This window comes from Aedes albopictus, chromosome 2 (genome assembly GCF_035046485.1).
Source record: "Aedes albopictus strain Foshan chromosome 2, AalbF5, whole genome shotgun sequence".
Taxonomy (NCBI): domain Eukaryota; kingdom Metazoa; phylum Arthropoda; class Insecta; order Diptera; family Culicidae; genus Aedes; species Aedes albopictus.
The window spans coordinates 408,250,734-408,271,740 of NC_085137.1; the positions used below are offsets into that span (position 1 = coordinate 408,250,734).

At 37.0% G+C, this 21,007-nt stretch overlaps 1 protein-coding gene across 1 annotated transcript in view; it reads right to left on the minus strand.

Annotated features, from left to right (window-relative positions):
* Window positions 1-5,736: 5,736 nt before the first annotated feature.
* Window positions 5,737-21,007, minus strand: part of LOC109418006 (uncharacterized) — an 83,750-nt gene continuing 68,479 nt past the window's right edge. The window contains exons 13-15 of the mRNA XM_019692163.3: window positions 6,223-6,684; window positions 5,952-6,161; window positions 5,737-5,894 (exon numbers count right to left, since the gene is read on the minus strand). Of these exons, the coding sequence (XP_019547708.3) occupies window positions 5,840-5,894; window positions 5,952-6,161; window positions 6,223-6,684 (727 nt within the window). The 3' untranslated portion in view covers window positions 5,737-5,839. The remainder of the gene's footprint in view (window positions 5,895-5,951; window positions 6,162-6,222; window positions 6,685-21,007) is intronic.

Sequence of the window (21,007 nt, forward strand, 5' to 3'; positions counted from 1 at the left end):
CATAGAAAGGGTAGAATATGATACAGAATATTTCTAGGTTAAGTTTAAATAAGGGCGAAAGTAACATGAGCGAGTTCTCTTCATCGACTCTCTCTTCTTCAAATTAAAGTGACAAGATGTAAGTATGGTTGAACTTTTTGGTCATAAATCGCTAGGTTGCGATGCAATCTAGCGTTTAAGTGTAAAAAAGTTTGATTGAATTTGCATCTTTAACTCTCTCATGTTACTTTCGCCCTTATTTAAACTCAATCTAGATTTTCTCTGGATATCCTAGGTCATCCAAACTGTTATAGAGTTTATTTCCTTAAGTCTCTGGGTGTAACGGTAACTTCTTTCATTATATAAAGCTTCGATTTGTATTCTATCGTGTCCAGTAAGTCTTCTGAAAGTTCAAAAGACAGTATCAGAACAGTTGGAATATCCTAGACCATCCAAACTGTTTTGGAGTTCAGATACTAATGTCTGCGGGTGGAACGGTAACTTCTTTCATGATATAAAGCCGTAGCTGCGTATTCCTGCATGTCCAGTAAGTCTTCTAAAAGTTCAAAATACAGTATCATATCAGTCAGGTCATCAAAACTTTTCTTGGATTTAGACTCTAAAGTCTACGGGTGTAACGGTAACTTTTTTCATTATACAAAGCTTCGATTTGTAATCTATCATCTCCAGTAAGTCTCTTGAATGTTCAAAAGACAGTATCAGACAAGTCGGGATGTCCTAGGTCATCCAAACTGTTCTTGAGTTTAGATTTTGAAGTCTCCGGGTGTAAAGGTAACGTTTTTCATTATAATAAGCTTCGATTTGTATTCTATCATGACATGACTTACTTCTGAAAGTTCAAAAGACAGTATCATAACAGTCGAGATATCCTAGATCATCCAAACTGTTCTGGAGGTCAGATCTTGAAGTGGCGTAGCAAGGGGGTGCGATGGGTGCGGTCCGCACCGGGCCCCCGATTTTAGGGGGCCTCCAAATTAAGGAAGGTTCCTAACACAAGTTTGAATAATGTTTTTGAAATAGCGAAAGATTCCTATAAGTTCAACACTTCGCAGAACTGCTGAAAGGTATGTGGGGGCCCCTTCGTAATTATCAAGTGTTTTTTTGGAATGGGCCACACAGATGGCCTCAAAATTACAAGAAAAATGGGTTAGAATTAAAATTGAATTTTACGAAATTCAGTATCGATATGGAAGTAAAATTCATGAGCATTGTGAAAACGTCCGTGATATCTCAATAACAGGACCAAACATAGTTGTTAACTTAGCTTAAGGTAGCGGCTGAAATTCAGAGGCCACAATTATAAAAATTAAGATCTGAACACATGTCAGGTCGAAACCGTATTAATACCGTTTTTTTTTTTTTTTGCTTTCGTATGAAAACTAAGTGCAATCAACGTATCGCCCTCTGTAACGATTTATCTAGCAGTTACTTCAAACACTTCTACAAAAATTCCTCTAAGATTTACTTCAGAACTTTTTTCATGGATTGCTTCAGAAGTTCTTCTACGCATTGATTTTGGAATACCTTCAGGAACATCTCTAAGATTTTTTCCAGGACTTTCTTTAAAAAATTATCAAGGAATCCTTCAAAAATTCCTTCAAAGATTTTTTTTTTACGAATGCTTTCAGGAATACCTCTTTGGATCCCTTCATAAAGTCCTTCAAGGATTATGTCAAGAAGTCCTTCAACGAATCCTTCAGATGAAACTTAAGGAATTTCTCCAAGAATTTTTTTTATACTTCTCCAAGAAGGATTCTTGCAGGAAAATATCTTTGATGAATTTCTGAGATCATGCTTGATCAGGTATGGCTCCTGAATGGATTCTTGTGAGATTTTCCAAAGAATTTCAAAGGAATTTCCGAACGGATCCTTGTAGAAATGCTTGCAGGAAGTTTTGGATGAATTTTTAAAGGAATTTTCGAAGAATCTTCTAGATTAATTCTAAGATGTATTCGGAAAGAATCATTGAGTTGATTTTGGAGATATCTTTGATAACATTCTTGACGGATTACTACAGTACTATGAAGTAGTAGTAGAAGTATAAGAAGTACTATGAGAAATTACATAAAGGATTCCTTAAGAAATTTTGAAAGCAATGGGATTTTTGGAAGAATTAATTATGAAATGCCTAGATTATTTTTCAAAGAAATCAATGGCATAAACCCCAATGAATTCCTCTTGAATTCGTTGATGTTGATTTGCAAAAGAATTTCTATAGATTTCTGTGGAGAAATTTCTGCTGGAAGCCTTGGGTGAATTTCTTTAAGACTCCCTGAGGGAATTTATGCAGGAATGCTTTGGGGATGAATGTAATCACCCTTGTAGGATTATCTGAAGGAAAACTTTGAGAAATCCCTGAATGAATCTTTGTAACGTAGCTTGAAAAACCATTGGAGAAAAGGATTAAGTATTCACTGGAATTTCTTAAAGGATTCATGAACGAATCGTGAAAGAGTAATTGAAAAAAAAAATGCCTAAGGAATCTTTGATAACTTGATGATTTTGTGGCTATATCGGTCTCTTTCTACTCATAAGTATAAGGGAGTAGAGATCAAAGTGGATAATGAAATGATAGATATGATAGATAGATATGATAGAATAGCTAATAGGAAGAACACGCCGCGATATAGACATACCTCTATGAACGGAGTGCGAATTCCGAAAAAGCTACCGATCGATAGAATTTGTGATGAAAACAGAACAATACATTAGGCAGTCGGGTGCCTGAAACTTTTGCCAGTCTTGGTAAGGTGGTATGAACTACCAACCAAGCCGATCTGTTTAAAAGCACAGGTCACACGGCAGAAGTTTCACGCATTCGATGTATTCGTTCAATACATGGCCTACTTGCCTAATTTCACCTTCTATAAAATTTTCACACTTGTTCGCTACCTAGCGAATTCTATCATATCTATCATTTCATTATCCACTTTGATCTCTACTCCCTTATACTTATGAGTAGAAAGAGACCGATATAGCCACAAAATCATCAAGTTATTAATAGAATACGGTCGATAAATCAGCATATGATAAGGAATCTTTGAGCGATTTTATACAGCAGTTATTGGAAGAATTTCTGAAGAAATCTTTGAAATGTTTGAACAATGCTTCGTAAGAAAACCTTGAAAGGCATTACAAAAGGAATTCTTGCTGAAATTTGCATAAACTTGAAAGGATTTCAAGAAAAACCATTTGAGGCATTACAAAAGGAATTCTTGCTGAAATTTCCAAAAACAAATCTTGAAAGAATTCCTATAGGAGTCCTCTGAGAAATTTGCTAAAGGTATCATGTTGGGTAGCCCCAAAGGAATCGTTTGTTGAAATTTGTAAGAAACTTTTTATGGCATTCTTGGGAATACATATTACTGAAGAAATACCTTCAGAAACACTTGGAGGAGTTCCCGAAGCAATTGTTGTAACAACTTTCGAAGCAAATCTTGGAGGAGTTTGTAAAAAAGTCCTTGAAGTATTTCCTAGATGAATCGTAAAAGATATCTAAGAAAGAGTTCTTGGAATTCCTCATTCGGAACAACTGCTTGATGAAATCCTTAGAAAAATTTTTTAGAAGCTTCGTGAAGAAAATCCGGACGAAATTGGTGTTATCGCTAAGTAAATCTTTAATGGTATCAGTAGATGGAAACCTTGGAAGAATGCCTAAAGAATTGAAAAAAATCCAATAAAATTTCTTGTAGGAATTTCAGTGAGAAGTCTTGAAAGAATTCTTACATTTTTTTATTTTAATTTTCCTTTGGAATTTCTTTTGGATCTTTTTCAGTAATTACTTTGGAAACCTGTGCAGCAATTCGTTAGGCATATCTTTGAAAATTTATTTGGATACTCCTTCGGCAGTTATTCTGAAAATTTCCATCGGAAATTGGTTTGGGTATTTCTTAAGTATTTTTTTTTTTCTGAATTCATGAATACTTTAAAAAAAAATCTTTGGCAATTCTTTTGAAAATTGTATCAGCTATTGAGATCGCAATTCCTTTGGTAAAAATAATCAAGATTTTTTTTTCTAGGGAACTCTGTTACAAGTTTCATCGAAAATCTCTACGGCAGTTTTTTTTTTTTGAGAAATTGAGGTCCATGGAGTATGGTTCTGTAAAGATCTACTTTCCAAAAGATTATCTAGGTCTTCCTAGAAATCCGACGAGATAAGGCCTTAAGTACAACAAGCGTAATCAACGGCTTGTTGTTACGTTACTGGTACGTTGTAACATCCTACAGGTCAATGAACCATTTTTCTGCAAGGATCTTATTTCCATAGATGTTCTAGGTACTCTAATAACTCCCACGAGTAAAGGCCTTAAAATGTACAAGCATAATCAATGATTTGTTGTCACATTACTGATGCAGTGTAACATCATACAGGTCCAGAAAGCATAATTCTGTAGAGAAACAATTTTCAAAGATGTTCCAGATCCTTCAAAACTTCCGCGAGTAATAGCCTGAACATCTTCTTCTTCTTCTTGGCGTAACGTCCTCACTGGGACAAAGCCTGCTTCTCAGCTTAGTGTTCTATGAGCACTTCCACAGTTATTAACTGAGAGCTTCCTCTGCCAATGACCATTTTGCATGTGTATATCGTGTGGCAGGCACGAAGATACTCTATGCCCAAGGAAGTCAAGGAAATTTCCTTTACGAAAAGATCCTGGACCGACCGGGAATCGAACCCGTCACCCTCAGCATGGTCATGCTGAATACCCGTGCGTTTACCGCCTCGGCTATATGGGCCCTAGCCTGAACATCTACAGGCGTAATCAATGGATTTTTCTTCATTACTGATACGGTGCAAGATCATACAGGTCCATGGAGCATTGAGCTGAAGAGAATAAATCTCCAAATATATGCTGGGACATCCAAGACGTTCCACGAGTACAGGCCTGAAATTCTACGAGCGTAATCAATTAATTGTTGCTACATTAGTGATGCAGTGTAACATTCTACAGATCCATGTGTAGGATTTCGACCATGTGAACTGAACCCCCCATCATTGAGTTACCTAGAATAATCATTGTATACCTATGTGAGTGTGGATTGCGAGTATAAAAAGGCCTCTCAATAAAACATATGATTATTGTTTATACCGTGCACCAAACAAGTGTTTTCACTCCGGACAGAGAAGAATACCCAACTAGTTAAACCATGTAGCATGATTCTGTAGAGAACTACTTTCCCAATATGTTCTTGGTCATCCAAGAACTTCCGCGAGTAAAGAATGTAAGATCTACAAGAGTAATAAATGGATTTTTGTTAACTTTCTGATACAACCTACAGATCCATGGAACATAGTTCTGCAAAGAAGTTATTTCCAGAGATGGTAAAGCCCTTAATATCTATAAGCAAATGGGGTATTGTTACATTACTGATACAGTGAAAACTACGTCTCTACAGAACTATTCTCCGAGGACCTGTGGGATGTTGCACCGTATGTAACAGTAATCCATCGACTACGCTTGTAGATCTTAAGGCGCTTACTCGCAAAAATCCTTGGACAACCTAAGTTCTTGGATGACCTACAACAACCATACTCCAAGATCAGGAACTACCTGTAGGAGAACTACCATTTCACCCCTGCTAGCCATCCATTCATTAATCCCATCCCCCATCAAACAGACCAAAAACCGTGCTTCAAATCCTGCTTGCGTCTCTCAGTCATTGCAGTTAGCGATTTTTTAATGACACAAGCTTAACGCAAACTCAGGCGATTTCTTTCAGAAAAGAAATTGAATTACCTTCTCGATATCTGCACCGAATATGTATATTGTAGTAAATTCTTCAGTTATTCCAAATTGTGATTGGTTCTTTGGGAAGGGCCTGTTGTATTTAATACACCAAACTAAACATTTTCATTATCACGGTAATGGCTCCGAATGTGTCTACCCAAAGAATGCCTAAAATAATGGAAATAATTCGAACATTCAGCTACCACCTCCATTAATACAACATACCGCGTGGGAAACTTCCAATCGCACAGGTGACACGAAAAGCGTTTGGGTCCGTGCACCTGTGCTACGTGCGATCGCAGCGTACTTCTCAGTCCGTACTCCTTGTGGCATATATCGCATCGGAATGGGCCCCCGGCGTAGTTTGATCCATCATACGTCTTCTCACGGATGTAATTTGGGTCGTGCCTTGGAATGTGCCTCTGCACCGCAAATCTGCAAAGGAAAACAATTGTTTGATATGACGAAACGAGTTCAAATTTACAGTATCGCTTACTTGAAAAGGAACGGCTTTCCGCATATGGGACAGAAGTAATTTTTCGTCCTGTGGCACCTCATATGGCATCTTAATCTTTCCTTGTTGCGGAACGTTTTGCCACACTGACTGCATTGTCGTTTTTCATCGAAACAGTTATATCCTTTGGGTTTGGCTATACGTTTTCCAGGCACATTTGCACTAAACTTGGAATCGTCTTCTTCAGTCTTTTTGATCCTGAATTCTTCATCGTCCGAGGCAAATGCTTGCTCTTCATTTGTTTTTACATCGTGATTTTTCAAGTGTTTCTTCAATTTGCACTGTCGACTGAACGATCGGCTGCATTTTGAACACGAGTATTCGCCAGTTTTCTTGTCATTGTCTGTTTGAATCTTGGGTTCATCAACTTGAACAGGATTTTCTCGTTTTGCTTTAATTCTCCGCGAGTGTAGCTTGCTCTGTTCATGCTTTTTTAGTTCTTGCCTACAATGGAAGCGAAGTCAATACATCTGCTAATTAAGAATTTAAATACATTCAAACATAGATAGATCCATAGAGTAAACATAGATCCACAGACAGACATATCACTTGGAACAAAGTGCGATTAAAATCATCGTCACAAAAGTATAATCGCCTAATGCTATTTACGTTGTGTTTCGCAAACCCACTGAGTAGATGGCAGTAGTGAGCAAACGTCAAACAGGAGCAAAAACGATGCGAGCGCAATGAGAGAGAGAGAGATTTGCGAACTACAGAATATTTAAATAGTCCGTTAACAAGGGAAATGATGGGAAGTGGTAGATTGAGACGTCTGTTTGTCTGTGATAGATCATAGGTTGTCGTTAAGATTACTCTATAATAACTATAGGATAGTTTTATTCACAGAATCTTCAAGAAGACACAATTTTAACATTCAAAAGAACGACTGTTGCAGGTATTCCATTCATAGAATGGAAAGAAATTCTAGATTTCTAGAAACTTCTACAGGAACTGATGCTTTACCCATTGGCGAATCTAGGATTTTTTCCTAGGGGGTGCCTTGGGGGTGCCAGTTTCAGCGACTTCCAGGTTGTTTTGCTTTTTTTGTAAAAGGAAATACCGATTCACCCTTAATTTCTGTCATAAAATAATGATATATGTAAGGTGACAATGGGTATTATCGGCAGGTTTGTTCTCTTCGTCATATAAGGTTTTTGTTGGCCAAATTTCCTGAAACTTGGTCGTATAATTCAGCTAGGTTGGGAAGGATTTGAGGCCAACTCTGAGTTCAACAGCTTTCATTTAAATCTTCTTTTGCAAATCTCTTAGCAATTCCATTGTATTTGGCAATATCTTCGGTAATATATTTAAATCCCCTTCGGCAATTTCTCTAAGAATTTATTTGGTAATACGTTTGGAATTTGATACTAAACAGCTTTCACGCATCCTTTCAAAAATTCATCGGAAATTACTTTGAAGATTTCTTCGTCAGTTCCTTTAAGAGTTTATTTGGCCTTTTTACTGTTTTCTCGGGAGTTCCTTTGCCAATTTTTAGTAGTATTTTAAGCATTGTTTTGTTAATGTCAGCAATTCTATTGATATTTGCTTTTGAAAAATCTCCAATTACTCGTCAGGCGATTCTTTTGGGAATATTTTTAATAAAGCGTTTGGTTATTCATTCGACAATGACTTTGGGAATTTCCTTACATTTTTTTTGAAAATGTCTTCGGCAATTTATTCTACATTTTTTATGGGATTTTTGTCGATTTTTTGGATTTTCATTATCCATGCTATTCGGTATTTTTTCGCGAATTCCTTCGAAAACTTCTTTTATATTCCGCTTCTATAATTTTAATGAAAATGATTTAGACAATTTCTTCTAGATTAATTCAGTAATTATGTATGGAATTCCTGCAGCAATTCCGATTGGAATAACTTTTGGCAATTCCGATGTTACTTGCCTTGAACATTTATTTAGGAGTTTCATCAGCAATTCCTTTGGAAATTTTGAAAACTTCGATTATTACCTTGGGAACTTTTTCGGTAATTCATTTGGAATTTTTTTCAGTAAAATTCTTAAAGATTTCTTTCGAGAATTTATTTGATTTTTTTTCTAAATTTTATTCAGAAAATCCTTTGATGATTTCGGAAAACTCTTTGAGAAGATCTTAGAAATTTGTTTTGTGAATGTTTATGGAATTTTTTATAGAATATATTTTGGCAATTTATTTTGATATTGGATTTGATCAATTTCTTTTAAAAGCCTAAATATTTTCTTCAGGAATTCCACTGGTAATTCTTATGTGAATTCTTTTGGTACCTGCTTTGAATGTTCTAAAGTAAATTTATTGGAAAATTATCGGACAATTTAATTGCGAATTTGTCAAGAATTCCATAGAACTTTTTTCGAGCAAGTCCAGTTTAGAATTTCTGAATTTTAAATTAAGCCATTTTCGGAAGCAATAAATATAAATACAATTAAATCATAAAGAATTACAAAGTAATCACGATAAAATTGCCTGAGAAATTTGCAAAATAACTAAAAAAGAAATTGTTGAAATAATTTCAGAGGAATTATAGAAAAAAAATCCAAAGAAAGCGATGATTAAATTCTAATGAAACTACCACAGAAATTAAAATGAAAACCATGCCGAAAGAACCCTCAAATAAATGGCCATACTGAGGTCTAGCGAATACGGAGTCGTGGGTACGAATCTCACCAGAACTCGATTTTTTTTAATTCATCTCTCAATTTGTTAATTAGCAATATTCTGTGCCTTCTAATTAATAACAAGTTTTTTTTTTCGTATATTCCTAAAGGAATTGACAAGAGATTTCTCTAGTAATACCTCCTAGCATTTCCCTGGAATTTCCGACTATTCCAGGAACTCGTATTCCTCTAGAGATTTCTATCTCGAATTCCTCTAGAGATTTCTATCGGGATATCTTCAGCTGGAATTCCTTAAAGAAGACCAAGAGGAGTTCCGGGTATTACATGATTAATTTCTATAGTAATCCATGAATAAAAACTCTAGATAAATTCCTGGATGATTCTTTAGAAAAATCTCTGGAATAAGCAACAGCAATGCTGGAAGTATCCTAGGGAAAATGCCTAGAAGAATCCCAGCAAGAATAGCAGGAAAAAACCATAGAGGTATTCCTGCAGGTATCATAATAAGAATTTCAAGATGAGATCCAGGATGCATCGCTGAAACATTACAGCAGGTGCCGCTTATGGAATCCCAGGAGGAGTTCCTGGAGAAAAGCCAAGAGGAGTTCCTGGAAGAATCCAATGATAAATATTTGGAAAAATCCTAGGATCCTCTAGGATTTCCAGGAGGATACACCGAAAGCAAGGTTCCTAGGAAAATTGCCCTGAATAGTTCCAGTAAGTTTCTGAAGAAATTGCTGGAGAAATTCTTAGAAGAATATCTAGAATAATTCCGCGAGGTATTACAGTAAGAATTTTCGGAGGAGTCCTAGGAGGAATTGCTGGAAGAACCACAGCAGGAATAGCTTCAGAAATCCAGTTGAAATTCCTGGAGAAAGACCAAGAGGAATTCATGGAGGAATCCCATGAGAAATTTATGAAAGAATCCTTAGATAAAATATTTTGGATAAAAATTCCTGGAGGAACCACAGGAAAGCTTCTGAAGAAATCACAGGAAAAATATCAGAAGGTATTATTAGAAGGATTCTGGGATGTATCATTGTAGAAATCTCAGCAGAAATCCTAGAAGGAATTGCTGGAGCAAACTATACAGGAATTTCTAGAGAAACCTCATCAGGAATGCCTGGGGGATTCCAAAGAAAAAAATCTTGAAATACCTAGAGAAGTTCCTGCAAGAACCGGTAGAGGTGTTCTGGAAGCATCTATAGCAAAGGCCCTGAGGAATCGCAGAAGGAATTTCTGAAGAAACCTCAGGAAGATTTCCCGGAAGACTTCCAGTTGACTTCCAGCCACAATGTAGAAAAGATAGTAAGAATTTCTGGAGGATTTGCTGGAAGAACCGCAGGAGAAGGTGTTTGAGGTATTCTTGGAGGAAGGCCAAAAGGAATTTCTGGAGAATTATTTGGATAAAATCTCTAAAGAAATTCCTGGATGAGTCTTTGGAGAAACCCGTGGTAGAACAATCAAAGGAATTTCGGCAAGAATTCCAGGATGTTTGCCTGGAAAGATCCCAGCAAAAAGCCAGGAGAAAGCTCTAGAAGAATCCGTTGCATAATTTTTGAAGTACCACAGTTTGAATTTCTGGAGGAAGAATAACTGGAATAAACACAGGAATTGCTTGAGGAATCTCAGTTGGTATATCTAGAGGAATTCCTAGAATTCCGGGAGGAGGAGTAATTTCTAGAGGAATCCTAGAATCAGGAATGCCGGAGGAATATGTACAGCTCTCCTTGAAAGAATCGGTAGAAGTATACTGGAGGAATCCCTGATGGAATCGCAGGAGGGATTTCTGGAGAAATCTCAGGAAGATTTCTCAAAAGTATTGCAGTAAGTAAGTATGCCAGGAGAAATCCCTAGAAGTATTTCTGAAGGAGTTCTAATGAGAATTGCTTGTAGAATTCCAGCTGAAATTCATGGAGGAAGGTCAAGAAGTTTTTGGAGAAATCCCCTGTGGAATTTTTGGAAGAATCTCTGGAGGAAGTCCTGGATAAATCCTTGAAGAAATCTCTGAAATCACCGATGGGATGCTTGGAAAAATCCTGGGGAGATTTTCCGGAAGAACTTCCCTAGTAGAATACCTGAAGGTACCACAGTGAGCATTGTTGGAGGAGTTCTAAGAGAAATTGCTGGAAGAATCGCAGCAGGAGTTGCTTGAGGAATCCTAGCAACAATTCCCGGAGAAATGCCAATATAAGCTCCTGGAGGAATTCTATGAGAAATTTCTGGAAGAATCTTTGAATAAAATCTTGAATGATAGCACCAGTATTTCCTGAAGGAATCCCAGGTATCAAAGTAAGGATTTTCACACAAATCCTATGAGAAATCGCTAGACCAATCTTTGCAGAAATTTTTAGTATGTGCTGTTGTGTTCGGTAAAATCGGCGAACCCTCTGAGAGGGTTCTCATGCGATTAGAGAGTTACGCACCAATGTAAAGGGAAACGAAATAAAGATTCAGTTTATGTTTGACCACAAACGTCCACAGTCGTCTTCTTTACTTACCACTAAAGAATGCCTCCAAAGCAAGTTTTAATGGATGTTACAGTGGCGTACGAGGATAAAGTTTTGCCATCAAAATGTGGCTTGGTCACCAAATTTTTATTTTTTATTCGTTTGGATAGCGTGCTTTATTTTGTGCAACTAGTGTGAAGAACAATTTTGTGCTTTTTTTTTACTTTGTGTGGCGAGAATTTGTGTTTGAGTTTTTTTTTCATACTTATTGTGCTGTGGCATATTTTTCAAACACAATAGCCTATTTATAGTGAAACTTTTTCATTTAAGAAATGAGTGCTAGTTTGCGTAGTGTTTTTTTTTTCAATTTTGTGCCCATATTTTTCCTGTAATTTTTGTATGATGGTGTTTGCTAATTTTTGTCATAAGGTGTACGGTATAACGTACTTTGCACGGTGGCACCCTTTTGTGTGTGTGTTTTTACAATATTTTTAGGCGGTCAGGAGGTTGATTCAAATCGACAGTTTATTTTTCCCTGACACATTTGTATTTACGCTGCTAAAATACACAATTTTCACTTTGATTCGCTAAGATAATCAAGTAGAACACATTTAAGAACAGGCCATTTTGAATCGCCAGTGATTCTTTTTGTGTAAATGCATTTTTCTTTTGCCTGCTTCTCACCGTTTTGTTTTGTTCTGTTGTAATGGCGCGTTTTTTTCCTTTTCGGTAGTAACTGAGTTTTAAGTGCGAGATAGTGAATTTTTGAATCTTTTTCTCCGCTTTATTTTTATCACGACCCCAGCACTTTATAGCTTTTGGCGTGATTTTTTGTAGTGAAAGGTGATTAATTGCGACAGTGAAGTTGTGTTCTTTGCGTACATTTTTTTTGCGATAAACGCCTGCAAACTTTAGTGCATTAAAAAAAAATATCAATGATGTGCAGTGATTTTTAAAATTTATTTTTTTATTCATAGTGACAGGATGTGAATAATAGTTTTTGGCTAAATTTATGTTGTATTTTTTTGTGACAGGCACACCATTTTTGCATCAATACGTTTTTTGTGTTTTCATTATTGTTTTTCATTTGGATATTTTTTGGATGCGTTTTTTTTTCATGACCATTTTTATTTCATCAATACGGTAAAACTGTGCTGGTAGCTAGTAGTTGAAATCAACTGTGACCAACAATGGTAACCACGCATTCCATTGTCATTGCTTGATGGTTTTGTTTTGAGCAAATGAACATCGCTTTTTGGGACAAACAGAGCTCCAAATTTTAAGAAACTTGATTAAGCCTGCTTTTTATTTATGGTTATTGCAATTTTGTGATCAATTTTATTTCTATGGAGTGCATTTGTGTATTTTGTGGAAGAAGAGACAAGGGCGTATTATGCAGCCTACAACACCGCGGCATAGTTATATCACGAAGGAATTATCGGCGAGTTCGCCAACATCAGAAGATGACAAACCGAGATGGTGTTTCTGTATATGCAGTTGCAGATGTTTGTTGTCGCCGAGCCAAGTGCAGTCAGATGCACCCAACATTTGGACCTGTGTTGGCATAGGACTACGTCAGCATTACCAGCAAGGAAGGATTTACGCAAACACAAGCTTGAAGCGGATGAGGAATGTGAATGAGCTTCAAGGAGGATGAGGGCCTACGAAGAGTGCACTTCTGGCCCCAGATGATCGTATAATGTGTGTGATTTGCCAGACAAGAGAATACTCCAGAAAAAGTTTATAAAAAGGAATATAAAAAAAAATGTTTGATTTTAATATGCTACTTTTAGTTAGGTTCGAATTAACGATTTTCGATTAACGATTGAAATTTCGATTTTCACTTAAACGGATATTTTTGTTATGAATTTTCTGAAATACTTTAATTGATCTGTATCTATAGATTTTTGTAAAAATCAACTTAAGCAGGAAGGAGTTGTTGTGTTCGGTAAAATCGGCGAACCCTCTGAGAGGGTTCTCATGCGATTAGAGAGTTACGCACCAATGTAAAGGGAAACGAAATAAAGATTCAGTTTATGTTTGACCACAAACGTCCACAGTCGTCTTCTTTACTTACCACTAAAGAATGCCTCCAAAGCAAGTTTTAATGGATGTTACATGTGCAACTCCATCTGGACTGCCTGGAGAATCCTAAGGGAAGTTTATTGAAGAAATATCGAGAGGAATCCATACAGCAAGTCTAGAGAAATCACTGTATGAATAGATAGAGGTATTTCTGAAGGAACCCATGGAGAAGTATGTTGATTGTTTTTACCAATATGTATTCAAAACGCTAAAGTGTACTTAAGGTTTGTTCAAATGTGCCATTAAATAATATTAGTATTATTGTAATAAGTTTTAAATTTTAGGTGACTGTCAAGGAAAAATTCTAGGGGGTGCCAAATTTGTTCTAGGGGGTGCCAGGCACCCCTGGAACCCCCCCTAGCTACGCCAATGGCTTTACCAATCCTACGATGCACCAATGCAACGTTGCACCAGTGCTTTCATACTGTGAAACATTTCAAACCGTGACGGAAGCACAGAGAACAGACATCCAGGCTAGAACAAATTTCATTCGGAAGGTTGTGTAAGGATTTGAATCTTTACTTGAGTAAGGTTGCGAACCAATACACGATGACAACACTAACGCCACCAAACACCATATTGCCACAGTCAGTGGTGAATTGAAACATTTCAAGTGGTGAAAAAAATTAGTATGGGAAATTAACCGATTGCAGCGCCACGCTATTGCCACTTGTGTTGCCGATTTCAAATGGCTGTTGAATTTTTTACACAGTTTCGGAACTGGACTTGGGTGTCTGTTCTCTGTGACGGAAGGACAGACAACCCTGGGATAAGGCACAGAGAACAGACATCCAGGCTAGAACAAATTTCATTTGGAAAGTTGTGTAAGGATTTGAATCTTTACTTGAGTACAGTATGCGGCAGGAAAAAATGCGAAAGTGTTTTTCAACTTTAAACCTCATTTTCGTCCATTTGAAATTAACCAATCTATGTTTCAACGTTCCATGATCTATAATAGGCTAGTTTTCTGAAAAGTTAATTAAAAAATTTCCCATTTTGGTCACTAACCTTTACAGGGCGGTGCCTGAAGATGAAGACAACCAGAATTTTTAAACCGCAGAAAATCACACAGGTCGCTAAATTTCGCATATGATAAAACAAAACTTTTGATTTTCTCTACAATATCATCAAATATATGTACTTATTCCATCTGGTATGTGAAACTACATGGCTCTGGATCAGTGTGGTCTGGTTGTTCATCGAATTTGAGCTATTTTTGTTACTGTTATAGTCATTTTGTTTAATGACCATTGGGCGCGCAGTTTATTGATATCCGCTTATTAGGCCTACATTATCACATGTTAAACATCAAATATGTTCATTTTTATTTTTCAGTGCTAGAATATAGACATTGACTGATACACTGTCAAGAAAAAATAGTCATATATATCCCATATTTAGCGTGTAATAGTGCCTTGAACTTTTCGCATTTTTTCCTGCCGCACCCTGTAAGGTTGCAACCCAATACACGATGACAGCACTAACGCCACCAAACACCATATTGCCACAGTCAGTGGTGAATTGAAACATTTCAAGTGGTGAATTAAATTAGTATGGGAAATTAACCGATTGCAGCGCCACGCTGTTGCCACTTGTGTTGCCGATTTCAAATGGCCGTTAAATTCCTTACACAGTTTCGGAACTGGACTTGGATGTCTGTTCTCTGTGGAAAAGGGGTATATATATATATATATATATATATATATATATATATATATATATATATATATATATATATATATATATATATATATATATAAGCTTTGCGAGACTTCGCCGAGACTTATAAAAAAACATTTATTCAAAAACACTAAACCTAGATTCTACAATTCACACTTAAAACTAAAGTCATTTCACTGTGCCCTAGCCTTTTTATCACTTCGTATACCTAGCGTCAGCGTTTGCCATCCGGTCCGTTGGTGCGTCGTCGGTCGCGTTGTCTCCGTTTCGATTCTGCTGCGTTGACGATTGCGTATCGATCGGTGTCACTGCCGGTCGATCAGCCAAAATCCAACCTGTTGGTTGTTGCTAAGCGGTGCATGCCTATGATGATGAATGTGTGGCACCGCCTGGGTTGTACGATCGGTGCGGGTTGTTTATGTTGATGGACGAGGAGCGCCGCCTGGGTGTAAGGGGCGGTGCGGTAGCCTATGTTGGTGGAAGTGGGCGCCGTCCGGGTGTAACGTCTCCCCCCTTAGATTCAAGCGTCCTCGGTTGAAGTTTTCGGCATGCCGATCCTTGGAATTGGGATGAATTTCTGGTTCGCCTTCTCGGGTTTGCTTTCGGTTGGCCAGATGTCCTCGTGGATGTCCTTTGTTTGTATCACTGTGCGAAGCTCCGGTAAAGTTCCCAAAGCTTTATCTTCCATTCTCGATGTTGCTTTCTTGTAGAAGAAAAATAATGTAAAGAAACAAAGAATGGTTAATGCGAGGAGTGATCCTCCTCCGATGGTTAGCCGTCGCTTGAAGTTATCCAGAGAAAGTTGAACTTCGTTAAGATCCTCGAGATTATGAAACTGTAATCTATCATCTTCGGTGTCAATCTCTGATAAGTTTCCGTTTTGGAGAGGTTTGCTGTATATTGGGATGAGGTACTCTTTCTGGTGAGTTACGTCAGGTTTTCCGTTGAATGTTAAGTTACGAATTTTTAAGGTACAATTCGTGGTTTCAATTATTATAGCCTCTCTTACCATTCTGGAGTTTCCGCAGGAGTCCTTTATTTCTACGTTTTCGGTAGGGTCGATTAAAATGACTCCTTGAGTGATTTCCTTGACTGTTGTTGTTTGCTTTGTCTTCATCATTTTGCATGTGGGTGTTTGTTGTGTCAGTATGTTGTAAATGCAATCGTCCTCGATCAAGTTGCTGTTGTCACAGATGTTGCATCTAGATTGTTGATAGTAGACTGTATTCCCGTGTTTTGCGACCAAATTGATATACGTGTCGATACGCGTATGGTTAACTCTCAGGGTGTGGAGTTCTAGGAGATCGAACGCTCTTGGGTCCAGGATTGGGGTTTTCACTAGTAGTGTTGCTTGGGTTTTGCTGATGCCAACGCTCGCTGAGGTATACTGAAATAGCTCATCCAAATAATAAAGATTCAAGTTTTGCCTCCTAAGTTTATCAAATAAAAACTGCTTTTCTTCTAAAGAGAGAATGTTTTTGTTTATAAGGCCCAATCTTGCAAATTCGATCTGTTCTTCGATATCTTCTAGTATGTGAATTATTTTATCAACGTTCCAAATGAGGTTGATGAATTCTAAATCTGCTTTCAAATCTTCTACCGTGTTATACTGTTTAGAAATCCTTGAGCTGATCATATTTAATGAATTCGAAATGTTATTAAGTTTGTTGGCGAAAAGTTCGTTGATACGGATTTGTTTCAGTTGATTGGTTACAAGCTTATTTCCCTGCGTTTTTAGTATTCCTAAGCTACGGTGCAAGATCTCAAGGTCATTATTATCTGGGTTACCCGCGATGAATTTTATTGCTGTGCCTAATGCGTCTACTAGACCTCTTTTTGTTCGGTGTGGTATAAGGCTATAAAGTTTATCTTTAGCAATTTTGATTTTATCCCAAAGTGTTTGTTCTAGGTGTTCTATCGTCCTAAATGATGTGATAATATTCTCTATGTTTTGTAGATGGGCTTCCAAGGATGTGAGATTAATCGTATGCAGTGTCCGTTCGTATCCGATTTGGACTTTTACTGTTTGTAATTTAAATGCTACCAATCCATTGCTGTTTGGTATTTCTTTGTAGTTGGTGGCGATTACTGTTTTGATGATGATTAATCTGTAAGAAAGATTATTTGATTTATATGGCATTATTATTATTATTATTAATGTTTAGCGTTTTGTTTTATTTTTTTACGCGGTTTTTGTGGATTTTTATATCATTGACATCTTTGAATGTCAGTTCGTTGTTTTGTTTAACTGATGTTAATTTATATGGGTTTTTATCTTTAGTTAAACGTTGTGAAATTTTTATGTACTTAGTGTCGCCGGTTTTGAATTCTATGGGTTTTTCGTTATCTTCGTTTTGTTTCTCGTATTTACTTTTTCTTTTGTTTAGTTCGACTTTTACTGCGGATTGAAGATTTTTCGATTTTTCCGCGATTTCCTCTACGTTTGTACATCCCGAATTATTGAATACTACATTTCGCGGTTGGTTTTTAATAGCGGAGTGAAAACTGTTGTTGTAAATGTCTACCGCGACGTTAACTTGATCCGAGATTGGTAAATCATTAAATTTTGCATTATTTGTCCGAAAAATTTCGATAAGTGTGGAATGGAATCGTTCCACGATACCGTTTGAATTTGAACTACTCGCGAAATGTATTTCGATTCCTAAGTCGTTGAGAAAACCGATGAAGTCTATCGATCTGAAAGCAGGTTCTTGGTCACTCACAATAGTTTGCGGTCTTCCGAATTGTCTAATGTGTTCGGTTATCGCTTTTTTGATGTCGACTATCGTTCTACTTTCCAAAAAGATTGCGTTTGCAAACTTCGAGAACGAGTCAACTATGGTAAGCCACTTTGAACCTTTTAAGAAGAAAATATCAATATGAACTCGATCGAACGGTTTGTTTCCAAAAGTGCTTTTTCTTATCAAATTTGGTGGCTTCCTGTTATATTTGGCTTTTTTGCAAATATCGCAGGAGTCAATGAAAATTTTGATTTTTCGTTCGAGTTGGGGAAAATAATGTTTTTGTATTATTTGATTTTTGTTTTCTTTGATCCCTCTGTGTCCGTAGTTATGCGTGTTTCTAACAATTTCGTCCTGTTCCTCGTCTACGCGTACATCATCTAGAAGGATTTCTGAAATGAAAACTTTATAGGATCGATTAGAAGAGAAGTGTTTCTTGTATACTTCTTGTACCAGTTGGATAAGCGATATGGGGACTCTAAGGCAATTTACGCCTCTTGGGTTTAGAGTACGTTTGAGATATTCGACGATTTCTTCCTCGGTGTAAAGATTTTTAGTTATTGTATGCCGGTGATATTTTGGAAATATTTGTTCGTATGCTGTTAGATCAATGTTCCCGATCTTGAAAATAATCTGAGTTCTAAAAGTATTTATCGGCTTTTCGGTGCAAGGGATAAAATAGTCGTCGCTTGTATCTGCTGAGTGTACTGTCATACCATCGCTTTCGTCGTCTGATGCATCATCTTCATGTTCGGAGGGTTCAACGTCAAGTGATGATTGAGAATTTGCGTTAGCATCTAGTTCTCTTACTCGAGATAAAGCGTCGGCAACTACGTTTTGCTTTCCGGGTTTATAAATTAATTCGTAATCAAATTCTTCAAGTTTCAGTTTACCCCTGATAATACGGTGATTAGCGTTGGTAAAGGAAAAAGTCAATGGTTGATGATCTGTAAACATCTTGAATTTTCTTCCGTAGAGGTACGGTCTGAAATGGTTCACCGCCCAAACAATCGCAAGAAATTCTTTCTCTGTCGCTGAGTACCTTTCCTCTGTTTTACTCAATGTCCGCGAAGCGTAAGCAATTGGCCTATCTTTGCCCACAGGGCCTTGGGATAATACTGCGCCGATAGCAAAATCGCTTGCGTCGGTTGTCAAGATGAACTCTTTGGTGAAATCAGGGTATATCAACACTGGATCGAGAGTCAAAAGTTGCTTGCATTTTTGAAAGCATGCTTCGGTTTCAGGTGTAATTTCGAAATCACAATCTTGTCTTAAAAGTTTTGTCAATGGTTTCACTATTTTGGCGAAATCTTTTATAAAGCGCCTATAGTAACCCAAAAGTCCTAAAAATTGACGAATTTCTTTTTCCGAACGAGGTGTTGGCCATTGTTGAATGATTTTAATTTTATCATTGTTTGGTCGAACCCCTTCTTCCGAAACCGTATGTCCTAAGAACTGAGTTTCCTTTCTAAAAAACTCACATTTGTCAAGTTGTATTTTCAACCTAGCATCTCGAAGTCTTTTGAGAACCTGAGCTAAGTTGTACGCGTGTTCCTGAAGTGAGCTGGAATAAATTATAATATCGTCCATGTAGACGAAGCAACACACCCCAATCAAATCTCTTAGAATGCAATCCATGACTCTTTGAAAAGTAGCCGGTGCATTTTTTAAACCGAATGGCATACGCGTGAATTCATATTTGCCACCGTTTACTGAAAACGCCGTTTTTTCCATATCGTTTTCCTCCAATTGAATCTGGTGGAACCCAGAGACTAAATCAATGGTTGAAAAATATTTGGCTTTTCCCAATTTGTCTAAAATATCCGTGATTTCCGGGATAGGATATTTGTCGTTAATTGTTTTCTCATTTAGCTTTCGGTAATCGATAACTAAACGAAATTTTTTCTTTCCTGATGCGTCCGATTTCTTCGGAACTACCCACACAGGTGAAGTGTAGGGCGAAATCGACTCCTTTACAATTCCATCTGCTAGCATTTTCCGAATTTGTTCTTGTACTTCTCTTTCATACACATAAGGGTATTTGTATGACTTGCAATGAATCGGAATGTTGTCAACAGTTCGAATGTTATGTTTGATTTTATGTGTGAACGTAAGTTTGTCCGTTTCCACATATAAAACTTCCTTGTGTTCTTTGATCACTTTCTTGAGGGCACTTTTTTCTTCCTCGTTCATGTGTTCATCTCGAAATGCATAATTTGTGAGGTCGACGTGGTTCGGTAATTCGGCCAAGTCGAACGGGTCATCTTCCACATTTTGTTTTCGCTGACTAAGCGCATCAACTCTGTTGTATGAATCGTTTCCAATTTCAATCTCGTTGGAATTAATTTCTATCGGTGCATTCGCGTGGTTATGCACTGCTATGAAAGCTGTGTTGTTTGAACTTCTATATAGGCCTGGTAACATTGTAAAACGATCATATGGTTTTTCTTCACTTATGCAAAAATCGCCGTTTAGCTGTGTTCTGATTTTCACCATTTGAAATCCTTGCTCTGTTAGATTGATTTTATGGTTCTCCGGAAATTTTTTTAGCATATGAAATGTTTTCTTGCCAATTTTCAATGAATTTTTGCTGATATCAATTTTGGCGTTCAAGTCTCTTAGGGACTCGTAACCAATTAGCCCATCAAAAAACTTGTGGAATTTGAAAATGTAGAACTTTAACTTTTTATTGATTTGGAATGGGTCGAAAGAAGCTGATTTAGATATTGTATGGGTGCCACTGATGTTTGTAACCTTAATCCCTGTTTCCGTTTTGCAATTTTGGATATTAACATGTTCCGGAGAGATATAGTTTTTATTCGCTCCAGTGTCGATTAAAAACTTCATTTCCCCTTTCGTTGTATTTATCGAAACGTACGGAATAAAATTATTATCTTTTACCTTTTTATTGCCTCTGCCGCGCCCACCAGAAAATTTAGTTCATCATCGACGAGAACGTCGCACAGTGGCCGGAAGCCGGACAAAACCTCAAAAATCGACTTCAATATTTTATTTTTCTAATATTTTTCTTCCATTATAGATACTTCAACTAAGAAAACCCCAAATTTTCAAGTCATTTGGTCGAAAATTGAGTCTTGTGGATTTTGTCAAAGTTGAAGTTTAATGTGCTACAATATTAGTATTTATTGTCTTTATTTCATGAGCTTCGTTCATGAGCTCGTTGTAAAAGTTAGGAAGAC